This window comes from Piliocolobus tephrosceles, chromosome 6 (genome assembly GCF_002776525.5).
Source record: "Piliocolobus tephrosceles isolate RC106 chromosome 6, ASM277652v3, whole genome shotgun sequence".
NCBI lineage: Eukaryota > Metazoa > Chordata > Mammalia > Primates > Cercopithecidae > Piliocolobus > Piliocolobus tephrosceles.
In genome coordinates, this window is record NC_045439.1 from 104,249,461 (window position 1) to 104,262,844 (window position 13,384).

At 34.3% G+C, this 13,384-nt stretch overlaps 1 protein-coding gene across 2 annotated transcripts in view; it reads left to right on the plus strand.

Moving 5' to 3' along the window:
* VPS13C (vacuolar protein sorting 13 homolog C) overlaps window positions 1-13,384 on the plus strand; it is a 189,917-nt gene that overhangs the window by 98,089 nt on the left and 78,444 nt on the right. For both annotated transcript variants that reach the window (XR_002735024.1, XM_023228560.1), the window contains exons 40-45: window positions 612-774; window positions 2,923-3,039; window positions 4,151-4,254; window positions 4,682-4,849; window positions 8,386-8,690; window positions 9,656-9,803. Coding sequence is in view for 1 of the 2 variants with exons in the window: in XM_023228560.1 (XP_023084328.1) it covers window positions 612-774; window positions 2,923-3,039; window positions 4,151-4,254; window positions 4,682-4,849; window positions 8,386-8,690; window positions 9,656-9,803 (1,005 nt within the window). In the remaining variant the exon portion in view is untranslated. The remainder of the gene's footprint in view (window positions 1-611; window positions 775-2,922; window positions 3,040-4,150; window positions 4,255-4,681; window positions 4,850-8,385; window positions 8,691-9,655; window positions 9,804-13,384) is intronic.

Genomic DNA, 13,384 nt, shown 5'->3' on the forward strand with positions numbered 1-13,384 from the left:
TAATATTCCTAATTTATGGATAAAGTGAAGTAGATAATAAAATTGGAATAAAGTTCTTACAAAAAGTTGCTTTATGTTCTGAAAAGATTGTTTCCCAGTTTTGACTTAGATTTCTTGACAAGTATGTGAATAATACACTTCAAGGGAATTTTGTTACTGATTTTAGTCGACTGTGGTTTTTTGGCCTAGCGTTGATGGAAGCATTAAACATTTGAATTATGTATTGGCGTTAGGAATAGAATAAGATTAAGGGAAGCATAAAGCATAGCCTGGTACAGACATTGCTCACAGTCCATTTGAACATGCATAGTCAGCTTGGAACTGCCTGAAATGTGGTTTAAAGCCTGATAATATTTCCTGTATCTTTACTTAAAACTCTTCCAGTTCTTTTGAGTTAAAATTGTGGTTGCACTTGGGAGCGAGCAGAGAGTTGATTTACTATCTGGCGAGGATTAACATTTTAATAGTGAGTTAATAATGAGTTCTTAAAAAGATAAAATTTTAAAAAGGCCCTTAATTGAGCTATTCTTGTGCTACTTATATCTGTTGAACCCTGATGTAAAAATGTTACTGCATCTGAAATCTGCCTCTCCAATTGTTCATTATCTTAGGTTTCATTTTCATCCTTAGACTTAGTACTTCATTTGGAAGCTTTACTTTCCCTCATGGATTTTTTATCATCTGCTGCTCCGTTCTCTGAACCTTCCTCTTCTGAGAAGGAATCCGAGCTGAAACCGCTTGTGGGGGAGTCCAGAAGTATTGCTGTCAAAGCTGGTAATAATTTTTGAATCACGATCTAATACTTTGAACTTCAATAATCATGTAACAGGTTGTTTTTTCCAATTAAGATAAGTATTTAGCATGTTGACATTGCTGCTCTGATAGATTAGGTTAGTTGCAAGAGAAAGAAAATGTTATCTGTATGGGATTATAGAGCAGTTTAGTGAGGAATTTTAAATAGATGTTGTTTAATATTATGTATTTATATTTCAATTCACTGTCTAGCTTTTACATAAAATAGAAATTGTATGTACTTTATATTGATGTGTCTTTGTAGTCTTCAGTTCAATGAAAATGGGAAAAGAAGAAGTTCAGTTATGGATTCAGTCATACAAGGTAACAAAGGCCCATTTCAGTTAGTCAGGTAGACTACCTGGTGCTCAGCAATTTTAAGTGCTCGGTGGGACACTGCAGGGAAGGAGCTCCTGGAATAGACACACTCACATTGGTTTCTAACCAAAACTATATTTAGATCACACAGATATGGGCACCGGGTCCTCAGGCATATGACTTATGTTATGAAATATTAGGTATGACATATCCTGAGTGAATAAATAACATTTGCTTATTTTTAAGCCAAATATCATTTTAATTATTTTTCTTTCATGTTATATAATGTCAGTATTTAACATCCAGTAATTCAATTTTCAGACCATTATGAGTTTGAGTTTTACCTGTATTACTGGCATGTTTGTTGTTAAACTGTCAGTACTGTTAGATCAGATACAAGGATCTGATTTTTTTTTTTTTTAAACGGAGTTTCACTTTTGTTGCTCAGGCTGGGTGCAATGATGCGATCTCGGCTCACTGCAACCTCTGCTTCCCAGGTTCAAGCGATTCTCTTGCCTCAGTCTCCCAAGTAGCTGGGATTACAGTTGCCCACCACCATACCTGGCTGATTTTTTGTATTTTTAGTAGAGATGGGGTTTCACCATGTTGATCAGCCTGGTCATGAACTCCTGACCTCAGGCACTTCACCTGCCTTGGCCTCCCAAAGTGCTGGGGTTACAGGTGTGAGCCACCACGCCTGGCCGGATCTGATTTTTTTAAACCACGGAACAGAGCAACAATTTCCTTACAAACTAGAGTAAAAGAGCTTTACCTCTTTGCCTTTAATGTACTTGTCACATTAATAGCCTCAGAAATATCCTTGGAAATTCCTCTACTTTATATTATATATACATACAAAACATACACAACACAGTTGAATAAATGAAAAAGAAATGTTTGAACTCACAATAAACTAGAAACACTATTAACCCAAAGAAAGTCTTTCAGTTTTGCTATATTGTTGGTCTTTGTGGTTTGATTATGCTACATCAAATATTAAAGAAAACAACATTATACTACATTAAATATTTAAAAAAAAAAACCTCATACTGGTGATTAAGGACAGATACTCTCCAAGCTTTTGCAATTTCAATCAGAAGGCTCTGTTTCCTTCAAGTGAGACAGATTTTTAGGAAAATGTATCCTAAATTTATCAGTCAGGATCTGGACTAAAGTGGATTTAGGGAGCTAGTTTGATTGTGATTCTTATGCACACATACACCTGCGTGCACATACATTATAAAATTTTTTTTGTATTTTTTAAGTTTGGCCCTTTATGTTCATTTCTCATAGAATTTATTTTAGGATTCTTGATGGAACAACAGGGAATAATCTGGAGAAATTTATTCTGTAGTTAATAACATGTAAGTGCCATAGCAAATAATATGTATTTTATTAACTGTGCGTCACTATTGCAGTTTATCATGAATTATTCTTCTTAATCTGATATATAATATGAAAAGGAGTTCACAATCAAAACTTTAGACCAAGAGAATTCTAGAATTCTAATATAGAATGTTTTCTTTATTCCCAGAAAAAAAAGTTAAAGTTTCCATCTAGTAAATTGTACTTTCCAGGTGCTGTTAATATTTAGTTGCCTTTATTCCTAATTTGAAGGGGAACGTGCTGATTTTTGTATGATGGAATTTGATAATTAATCCAAAATTTATGTTAATTACATGTTATCCTAATGGAGGGCGTTTTGGTTCCTCAGAGTGCATTGGGTACTTTTATTTTGATGGATTCGAAGTTATTGTATGTGTTGTATTATCTTTGCCCTTTGCTGATCAGAAGGTTTCTATTATTTTTTAGTATCCAGCAACATTTCCCAAAAGGATGTGTTTGATTTAAAGGTCACAGCTGAATTAAATGCATTTAATGTCCTTGTCTGTGATCAGAAGTGTAACATTGCAGAGATTAAAATACATGGTAAGTAGTTATTTCTTGTTGTAGATATTTCTGTTTCTTTACATAACTAGGAAAAATGAGCTTGTACCTGGTAGATTTCTCATGAGTATTCTTTTGGTTTGCTTATATTGAAGACTTGGCAAACTTTTCAGAGATGTGCTTTAAAATGTTACAAGTAAATTTATTATGATTCATTGCTGACTTGAGATATACCTTATGCATTTTGCGTTATCTACATTTTTATTCAATTGTAGAAATCATTATGCCTTTAGAAACTGAAAATGACAAAGAAATTTTTTTTTGGAGGGAAATCTTAGAAGACTGTTTTCTAATACAGTTTATTATAGAAATAAGAGTATTCATCAAATACTGTTCATTTATTTTTAGTTATTGGAGTAACAGTTTTTTTTTTTTTTTTTTTTTTTTTTGAAGTAGAGTCTTGCATTGTTGCCCAGGCTGTAGTGCAGTGGCATGATCTTGGCTCACTGCAAGCTCCGCCTCCTGGGTTCACGCCATTCTTCTGCCTCAGCCTCCTGAGTAGCTGGGACTACAGGCACCTGCCACCACATCCAGCTAATGTTTTGTGTTTTTAGTAGAGACAGGGTTTCACCATGTTAGCCAGGATGCTCTTGATCTCCTGACCTCGTGATCTGCCTGCCTCGGCCTCCCCAAGTGCTGGGATTACAGATGTGAGCCACCGTTCCCAGCCCAGTTTTTAACAATACAGTAAATGTTTGTAAGATCACTGTTTTAACAAATATTATCTTACTAAATGACCACTGCTGATCTTGCCAATGCAGAGGATATTTAAGTTTGGAGAAATGTGATTAATTTTCTAAATTAATCTAAATCTCTTTGAAACTTGGTGGGGTTTTTTTTTTTTTTTTTTTTTTTGGTTTTAAAATGTCCACAACTTTTTTGGAGGAGATGCCTGTATCCCTTAAAGTTATTATTTAAAGGTATTATTACCTTTCTTAGGTATCTCATACATGAAAGTTGATGCCATTAATATGCTTAATAATGAGTAATTTTTATTCACTTTGTATCTTGTCAGTATATTACTGACCTTAAATACCGCTGACTTAGTCATGTGGATTGAGTGAAAAGTTTATAAATGTTATGTTTCCTATAGGAATGGATGCCTCTATTTCTGTGAAGCCTAAGCAGACCGATGTATTTGCCAGACTTAAAGATATTATAGTTACGAATGTAGATTTGCAGTCCATTCACAAAAAGGTGATTAAAAAGTAGATTCTTATATTGGAATTTATTTTGTTCTTTGGATTTGAGATGCAATTATTTATTTGCACAGTATACATTTATTGTCTGTCATGTACCAGGCACTTTATTAGGAATTGGAGATGAAAATGGTAATAGTCTGCTTTCACATTGTATATAGACTAGGCCTCTTGATACCCAGTGATTTGTAAAAGTTATTTCTGAACAGTTAAGTGATTGATATTTTTACTGATAAAATTTTTTTATAGAAATACAAGAAGTTATTGTCACGTAAAATGTTTGCAGCTAATAATTTTTAAGATTGAATTCATGTATTACTGCTTCATATATCAAAGATTCTCTAATAAGAGAACTTATTTATAATACATTGATAAGGGCTATACAGCTCTTTTAATATAATAACCAGTTAATCTAATATTTTTAGGCCGTCTCTATTTTGGGAGATGAAGTCTTTAGGTTCCAACTGACTCTTTATCCAGATGCCACAGAAGGAGAGGCCTATGCTGATATGTCCAAAGTAGATGGCAAACTTAGTTTCAAAGTGGGTTGTATTCAGATTGTTTATGTTCATAAATTCTTCATGTCTCTTTTGGTAAGTGTTTTTAAACATATTTATTTCTCACTGAGGCCTAAATATCTTTGCCAATACAACTGAACCTAGATAGTAAAAATCTTCACTGATAGGGCTGTGTGATGAGCACCTGAGTGCTGAACAGAATGTTATAGTTAAGGAAATCCTTTTCATGATGTTAACCAAATGAATTTTTAAAATTATTGTTTTGAAGATATAGACTATAATTCTAGAACATTTCTATAGGTATACATTTTAAATGTACATTTTATGTTTTAATTTAGGGCTTTCTACTATAACTTATTTAATGAAATATATTTAAGATTACTTAGTTAAAACAATTTTTTGAGGAAGTTCTTCAGGCATATGGAGGACTCATATTGGAACTTACAGCTTTTGGTTATGATTGTGATCAACAGCGTCATGAAATGCTTTTCTTTTTATTATTTATTTCCATGTACTTGTCATGGTGTATTAGTCCATTTTCACACTGCTATAAAGAACTGCCTGAGACTGGGTAATTCATAAAGAAAAGAGGTTTAGTGCACTCATCATTCTGCATAGCTGCATAGGCCTCAGGAAACTTAACAATCTTGGTGGAAGGGGAAGCAGGCACGTCTTACGTGGCAGTAGACAAGAACAAGCTTAGGGTGAAAGAGCCTCTTATAAAACCATCAGATCTCATGAGAACTCACTATCACGAGAACAGCATTGGGGGAAACCACCCCCGTGATCCAGTCACCTCCTACCAGTTCCCTCCCTTGACACCTGGGGATTACAATTCAAGATGAGATTTGGGTGGGAACACAAAGCTAAACCATATCACATGGGCTGAAGAATTTAAATCTGCCTATTCTTCTTAGTGGGGCTGCTGATCAGAACTTTTTAAAATCATAATTAAAAAAAAAAAGATAATTTCAACTTTTTTGGACTTCAGTTGTTAATTTCAGTTGGTAATTTCAACTATTTAATTTCAGTTGATAATCCAACTATTTTAGATTCAGGGCATACATGGACAGGCTTGTTACATGAGTATATTGCATGATTCTGAGGTTTGGAGGTATGATTGATCTCATCACCCAAGTACTGAGAATAGTTTTTCAAACTTTTTCTCCTTTCCTCCCTCTCTGTAGTAGTGCCCGGTGTCTGTTGTTCCCATTGTTATGTCCGTAAAATACCCAGTGGTTAGCTCCCATTTATAAGCAAAAGTATGTAGTATTTGGTTTTCTGTTCCTGCATTCATTTGCTTAGGATAATGGCCTCCAGCTGCATTCATGTTGCTGCAAAGGACATGATTCTATTCTTTTTTATGGCTGTGTAGCATTCCATGGGGTATATATGCCATATTTCCTTTGTCTAGTCCATTGTTGATGGGCACCTAGGTAGGTTCCACGTCTTTGCTGTTGTGAATTGTGCTCTGATGAACACGTGAGTGCATGTGTCTTTTTGGTAGAATCATTTATTTTCTTTTGGATATATACCCAGTAATGGGATTGCTGGGTCAAATGGTAGTTTTGTTTTGAATTCTTTGAGAAATCTCTAAATTGCTTTCTACAGTGACTGAAATAATTTAGATTTCCAGAAGTAGTTATGTAAATGTTCTCTTTTCTCTGCAGTCTCCCTAGCATCTGTTATTTATTGACTTTTTAATAACAACCATTCTGACCGGTGTGAAATGGTATCTCATCATGGTTTTGATTTGCATTTCTCTAATTATTAGTGATGTGGAACATTTTTTTATGTATTTGTTGGCTCCTTGTATGTCTTCTTTTGAGAAGTGTCTGTTCATGTCTTTTGCCTAGTTTTAAATGGGATTTGTTTTTCGCTTGTTCACTTGTTCACACTATTTTTTATAGATTCTGGATGTTAGACCTTTGTCAGATGCATAATTTGCGAATATTTTTTCTATTTTGTAGGTTGTCTGTTTACTCCATTGAAAGTTTCTTTTGTAGTGCAGAAGCGCTTTAATTAGGTCCCACTTGTCAATTTTTATTTTTGTTGCAGTTGCTTTTAAGGACTTAGTCATAAATTCTTTCCCAAAGCTGATGTCTAGAATGGTGTTTCCTAGGTTTTCTTGTAAGATTCTTATAGTTTGAGGTCTTACACTTACGTATTTAATCCATCTTGAGTTAATTTTTGAAATGGTGAAGGTAGGGGTCCTTTCACCATAGAATAAAAGGTTGTTTCATTCTTTTGCATATGGCTAGCCAGCTATCTCAGCACCATTTACTGAATAGGGAATCCTTTCCCCATTGCCTATTTTTGTTGACTTTGTCAAAGAACAGGTGGCTGTAGGTGTACAACTGTATTTCTGGGTCCTTGATTCTGTTCCCTTGGTCTGTTTGTCTGTTTTTGTACCAGTACCACGCTGTTTGGGTTACTGTAGCTTTATAGTATAGTATAAAGTCAGGTAATGTGATGCCTCAGCTTTGTTCTTTTTGCTTGGAATTGCTTTGGTTTTTTGGGTTCTTTTTTGATTCCGTATGAATTTCAGAATAGTATTTTCTAGTTCTGTGAAAAATGACACTGGTCGTTTGATAGGAATAGCATTGACCCTGTAGATTGCTTTGAGAAGTATAGCCATTTTAACAATATTGATTCTTCCAATCCATGAGCGTGGAATGTTTTTCCGTTTGTGTCATCTGTGATTTCTTTCAGCAGTGTTTCCTAGTTTTCTTTGTAGAGATCCTTCACCTCCTTGGTTAGATGTATTTCTAGGTACTTTGTTTTTTTGATGGCTATTGTAAATAGGATTGTGTTCTTCATTTGGCTCTCAGCTTGGATGTTATTGGTATATAGAAATGCTACTGATTTTTGTACGTTGATTTTGTATCCTGAAACTTTACCAAAGTTGTATGTCAGTTCCAGGAGCCTTTTGGTGGAGTCCATAGGGTTTCCCATGTGCAGAATCTCATGATTCCTTAAAAGCATGAATTTCTACTTAAACCATCATGTTTACTTTTCTAGAGAGTAATTAATTTGGAGGTGGGTGCCAGGGAGATTAGGTTTCTTCTGTAATATTAATGGATGTACACCAAGAATGTCGCTTCTAAGAATGATCTTATCCTCATTGGGAAAAATTTTTCTGTTTTTAGTTGAAATTGAGATGAAATACATCTTATTATAAATAAATTTTGACTCTTACTAATGATTACAGGATTGTAGGCAATTAACTGTCTTTCCTCATGCATGAGTACATTAAAAAAAAAAAAAGAAAGAAAACCTCTTCAGAAATAAGCAGCAAAAGCTTAGTTTCTAAGACTAAATTTTATTACTGTGACCTAGCAGTACAGAATTGAACCCACTTTTGGAGAAGTACAGTACTGTCCTTCTCCCTTTCATTTAAATTCGAATTTAAAGTAAAAAACATTCTTAATAAACAGGAGATTTTTAAAAGAATTGTTACAAAAATTTGCCATGTGAATGAAATAATTCTCAAATAAATCAAATGAGAGAAAGAGCTCTTTCTTCCTAGAGTAACTATTGTTACTCTTTTTAAAGTTTTTTCATTTAAAAATAAATACCTTTTTTCCCTAAATATCTGTCTCTTCCAACAGAACTTCCTCAACAATTTCCAAACTGCTAAAGAAGCTTTGAGCACAGCCACAGTCCAGGCTGCAGAAAGAGCTGCTTCTAGCATGAAAGACTTGGCTCAAAAGAGTTTCCGCCTTTTGATGGATATCAATTTGAAAGCACCAGTTATTATTATTCCTCAGTCTTCGGTATCACCTAATGCTGTTATAGCAGATCTGGGTTTAATCAGAGTTGAAAACAAGTTTAGCTTGGTTCCTATGGAACATTATTCTCTTCCTCCAGTCATTGATAAAGTGAACATCGAACTCACTCAGTTGAAGCTGTCAAGGTATAAATATATAATCTAATTATGTGTTGCTTACTAGAAATAGGATTTTCATACAATTTTTGCCTGAGGTAAAATATTGTAGTAATTTGTGGTTTTCATTCCTTATTTCTTCTAATTATGAAATCTTGACCATTGGCTTCTTGGGTCAGTGGTTAATAGTCATGTATGCGCCTCATAGAATCTGTGTTTTCCCTTACTACATTTATAATATGGTTTTTTTTCATTTTATAAAAATTAGCTATTATAAAATTATAGTTTAGTCAGTACTTAATTTAATTTTTTTATTTTTCTCACTTTACACATAGCTATTTCCTTTTTTTTTTTTGATGGGAAAAAACTTTGTAAAATGTAAAATTTAAGATTTATTTCTCATTTTCAAACCTTGTCACATTTGGGAATTTTCAGTGAGTTATCTAAAGGATTAGTGAATCCAGATGGGACAGTGTTGGCTCTGTTGAGTGACAAGAGCATTTATTTGATTATGCAAATGATTGTTGGCAGGCAAGCTAGAATGACTATTACCATATGTTCGTTTAACTTTTAGATTAGTTGAGTTTTCTCCTTGAGTCTAGAGAAGTACCAATAATATATTAAGGGCTAAGTATAAGATCACTTTCTATATCTTCCAGTTTTCGGAGGATGTAACATTTGTTTGCATGATAGTAAACTATTTGCTGTATCAACAGCCCTTGTGAAAAATAATAAATAATGCAGTAGTTATATTGTATGAAAATTATGTCTTTGAAATCAGTGTTATATGGGTTTGGTTTTGGAGAGCTCTGCATATAAACTTTATTCTGATTTAGATTGATTTTAAAAATGTGAAAAGAAGTGTATTCTAAAAGACTTCTGATAGCAGCCTTTAGCCTTTATGAAATGCAGTGTGGAATCTGTTACACAATAGGATAGTCCTCATTTTAAAATGTAAATTTGAAGTAAAAAGTAAATTCTTGTTTTTCTTTCAGAACTATTTTGCAGGCTACCTTGCCACAAAATGACATTGAAATTTTAAAACCAGTCAACATGCTTTTGTCCATACAACGAAACTTAGCAGCAGCATGGTATGTGCAAATTCCAGGGATGGAGATAAAAGGAAAACTAAAACCTATGCAGGTAAGTAGCTAGTATATAATATATGAAAACTTCTTGATAGATCATAATACAGTTCTACTGGATATCAGAATGTAGAAGATGCTACATTATTGATAAAGCTAAACCAGTTTTCTCTTAGTGAGCATTTGTCTGTTGTATGTACACTTTTGCCTAAGTAATAAATTGAATAAACTAGATTTTGTTTCGTATTCAAAAACAGCAAAAATAAATAAAAAATATGCAAATAAAATCATCCTTGTTTCCCTCACTTTTCTTTGTTTTCATTTTAGTTAGATATTTGGTAAAACCAGCAAAGAGTCTGAGATAAAATCTGCTGGAGTGTGCTAAAAATATTACTCTTAATTTTGGAAAATTCTATTAAAGTTTTAATGCAGTTAAATTGTAAGACAATGCAAAGTGATGTTCAGACACTACATTCAAAGCAACTTAGTGTTTTTAATGTGTAGAGGGCCTGTTTTAATTAGAAAGATGATATCATTTTGAATAGGCAAATGTGTATATTTGATAAGCATATAAATACACCATTATTTTTAATAGTGTAGTTTGTAGAAGCCCTGTTTTAATTAGAAAGGTGATACCATTTTGAATAGGCAAATATGTATATTTGATAAGTATATAAATACAACTTTTTTTTTTTGCGACGGAGTCTCGCTCTGTGGCCTAGGCTGGTATGCAGTGGCGTGATCTAGGCTCACTGCAACCTCCACCACCCAGGTTCAAGCGATTCTCTTGCCTCAGCCTCCTGAGTAGCAGGGATTACAGGCACCGGCCACCCACTCAGCTAATTTTTGTATTTTTAGTAGAGGTGGGGTTTCACCAGGTTGGCCAGGCTGGTCTTGAACTCCTGACCTTAGGTGATCCACCCTCCTCAGCCTCCCAAAGTGCTGGGATTACAGGCGTGAACCACCGTGCTCGGCCACAGCATTATTTTTAATAGTGTAGTTAGCAGGTTGCATATCAGCTCAGAGGAGGAGGTGAGACTGGTTGAAGGTAGTTGTGGAAGTATAGGAATCCTGTGATTCTTGTGTGCCTATGTGTGAACCTGTTGAAACCAAACAGCCGAGGGTGGGATAGGGGTGAGAGAGACTAAATGAAACCAAACAAAAATTTAGCAGTTTAATGGGTTTTCATACCTGTGATTATTTCAGAGTTGGTTCTAACATAAGATAGGAAGGATCAAAGGAGCAGAGTTCTACTAGGGAAGAAGTTAAAATCGAAGCTTGTTGTAGAAATGAAGGATTTCTGTTCATATACTAGTGGATATATTGCATGAAGAACAATTACTGAATTCTGTCTGTTTGGGCATTCATAGAGTAGGCTTTATTCCAGAATATGGGTACCTTCTTTTAATTTCTGTCTTTCTGCTAAGAAATTAGATCTCAGGACTAATATTTGGCTCTCTCTTTCAAAAATTAGATCCCAGTACTAATATTTGACAATCCCTTTCGAAGATTGTGTGGTTACAGGTTTGCTGAAAGCATAAGTAAAACCTGAATGTCTGTTGGTAGCAGAACATGGATAAAATTATGGTATCTTCATATAATGGAGTTGTAAAGCAGATCAAGTGAATGAAATAGAACTATATGAAACAAAATTAATATATCTTGAGCATAAAAATAAAAAAAGTGAGTTGCAAAATGATAGTACAGTTCTTTTTTTTTTAAATTATTTAAATCTTATTTTAATTCTGAATTTGATAAAGTAGAGCAGCCATTCATGATACTACATATCCACATATAGTCTTCAAAAGTACAATCTTATTTTTTGCTACTCGTACAATAAATAGGCCCCCAAATTAGTATGCTTATAATACACAAAACGCTATTTCATTTCAAATATAAGACATATACCTGTGTATTAATAGCCAAGGCAAGTTCAGAATGCATCATACTATGGTCAATATCTTGCATGAGAAACTTACCTAATGGGAGGTATACTGGGGTACCAAAGAACTGAATAAGCCCAAGTTATGATTGTATTTTAGTGATGGGATATCTAGTAGAATTAAACACATAGGGTACTTATTCACATAACAGTGGAATTGCAAAGAAACTAGAATCATAAACCAGGAAGGCAAATAGTACCTATGTGATAAAATGAATAAAATCTCTATAAATAAAATTAAGTTTCTATGTTATATGAAAATGGTGACACAGATTTTAACCTAATTTGGAAGGCGTGTTTGGGGTGGTCTGATGTAAATACAGCACATGTGAGGTATATAATTTGAGAGGGCCTCAGCCAACATTGAAAAGAAATAGGCATTTATCCTCCAGAGCAGCTGCAGACTTCAATTGTATTCTGTAAATGGTTACTCTACGTAGTTAAAGTGTTCTCCAGGATAGCAATAGTTAGGACTTTAAAAAAAAATATTGGTTCATGATTCTTTAAATAACAAAGAAAAACCAAGCAAAAATGAATCTGCGTTTCTTGAATTAAATCAGAATTTTGTTGTTACTTATTTTTGTTTGGTTTCTATTTTAGCATTATTCCTAGTGTGCATATACAGCACGAGATTGCTCATATTTTCTAAATACTACTTCTAATAATAACAACAATAACAATAATAGCAATGATCACAATTAATGCCAGATAACTTTTGGTTCAAATACTTAATTAACATTTGTAGGAGATAGTATTTTATGACAGAGAGTTTATATATTACCCAGGGACTGTTATCCATTCTGCAGAAAATACTTCACTTTCTAGACATTATGATTTTGATTTTGGCATGATCGCTTCACCTTTTCCCAGGCTACAGACCTCCAATTCATCTCATCCTCTGAATGCCCACATCCAATCAGGAAAGTTTCTTCATCAGTAATATCTTTCAGTTATTTATCTTCTGATTCCTTCCCACTGCCAATCACTTTCGTTCTTAATCACAGCCTCTCCCCCGGCCAATTTCCAAAGCCTCCTAATAAACTCCCTGACTTCACTTGTTCCCTCCTCTAATCAGGACTCTGCTCTACAGCCAGAGTTGCCTTTTGGATCATTTCATAGCCTCCCCTAAAACCACTTTCTACTTCTTACTGTCTATAATAAAATGCCCAAGCTCTTTGAAAAGAAAGCTCTTTAAAATGTCACGATCAACCCATTTTATCTTCCACATACATCTCCCTTCACTATCCTCCATTTCCAACAATATGCCTCAGTCAGAGATCTTTATATCGATAGTACAGTTCTATCAGTTTTATATAATATCAGATTTTCAACAGGCAATATAATACTATTAATACATTGTTTTTTTTTTTTTTTGAGATGGAGTCTCGCTCTGTCGCCCAGGCTGGAGTGCAGTGGTGCGATCTCGGCTCACTGCAAGCTCCGCCTCCTGGGTTCACGCCATTCTCCTGCCTCAGCCTCCCGAGTAGCTGGGACTACAGGCACCCACCACCACACCTGGCTAATTTTTTGTATTTTGTTTAGTAGAAATGGGGTTTTACCGTGTTAGCCAGGATGGTCTGGATCTCCTGACCTTGTGATCTGCCTATTATATATTGTTTATAAGAGATGCAGTAGTGATAACTTTAAGAAAAGTATTCATGGAAATAATCTCTAAATTAGGCTAGTGTCTTTCTCTA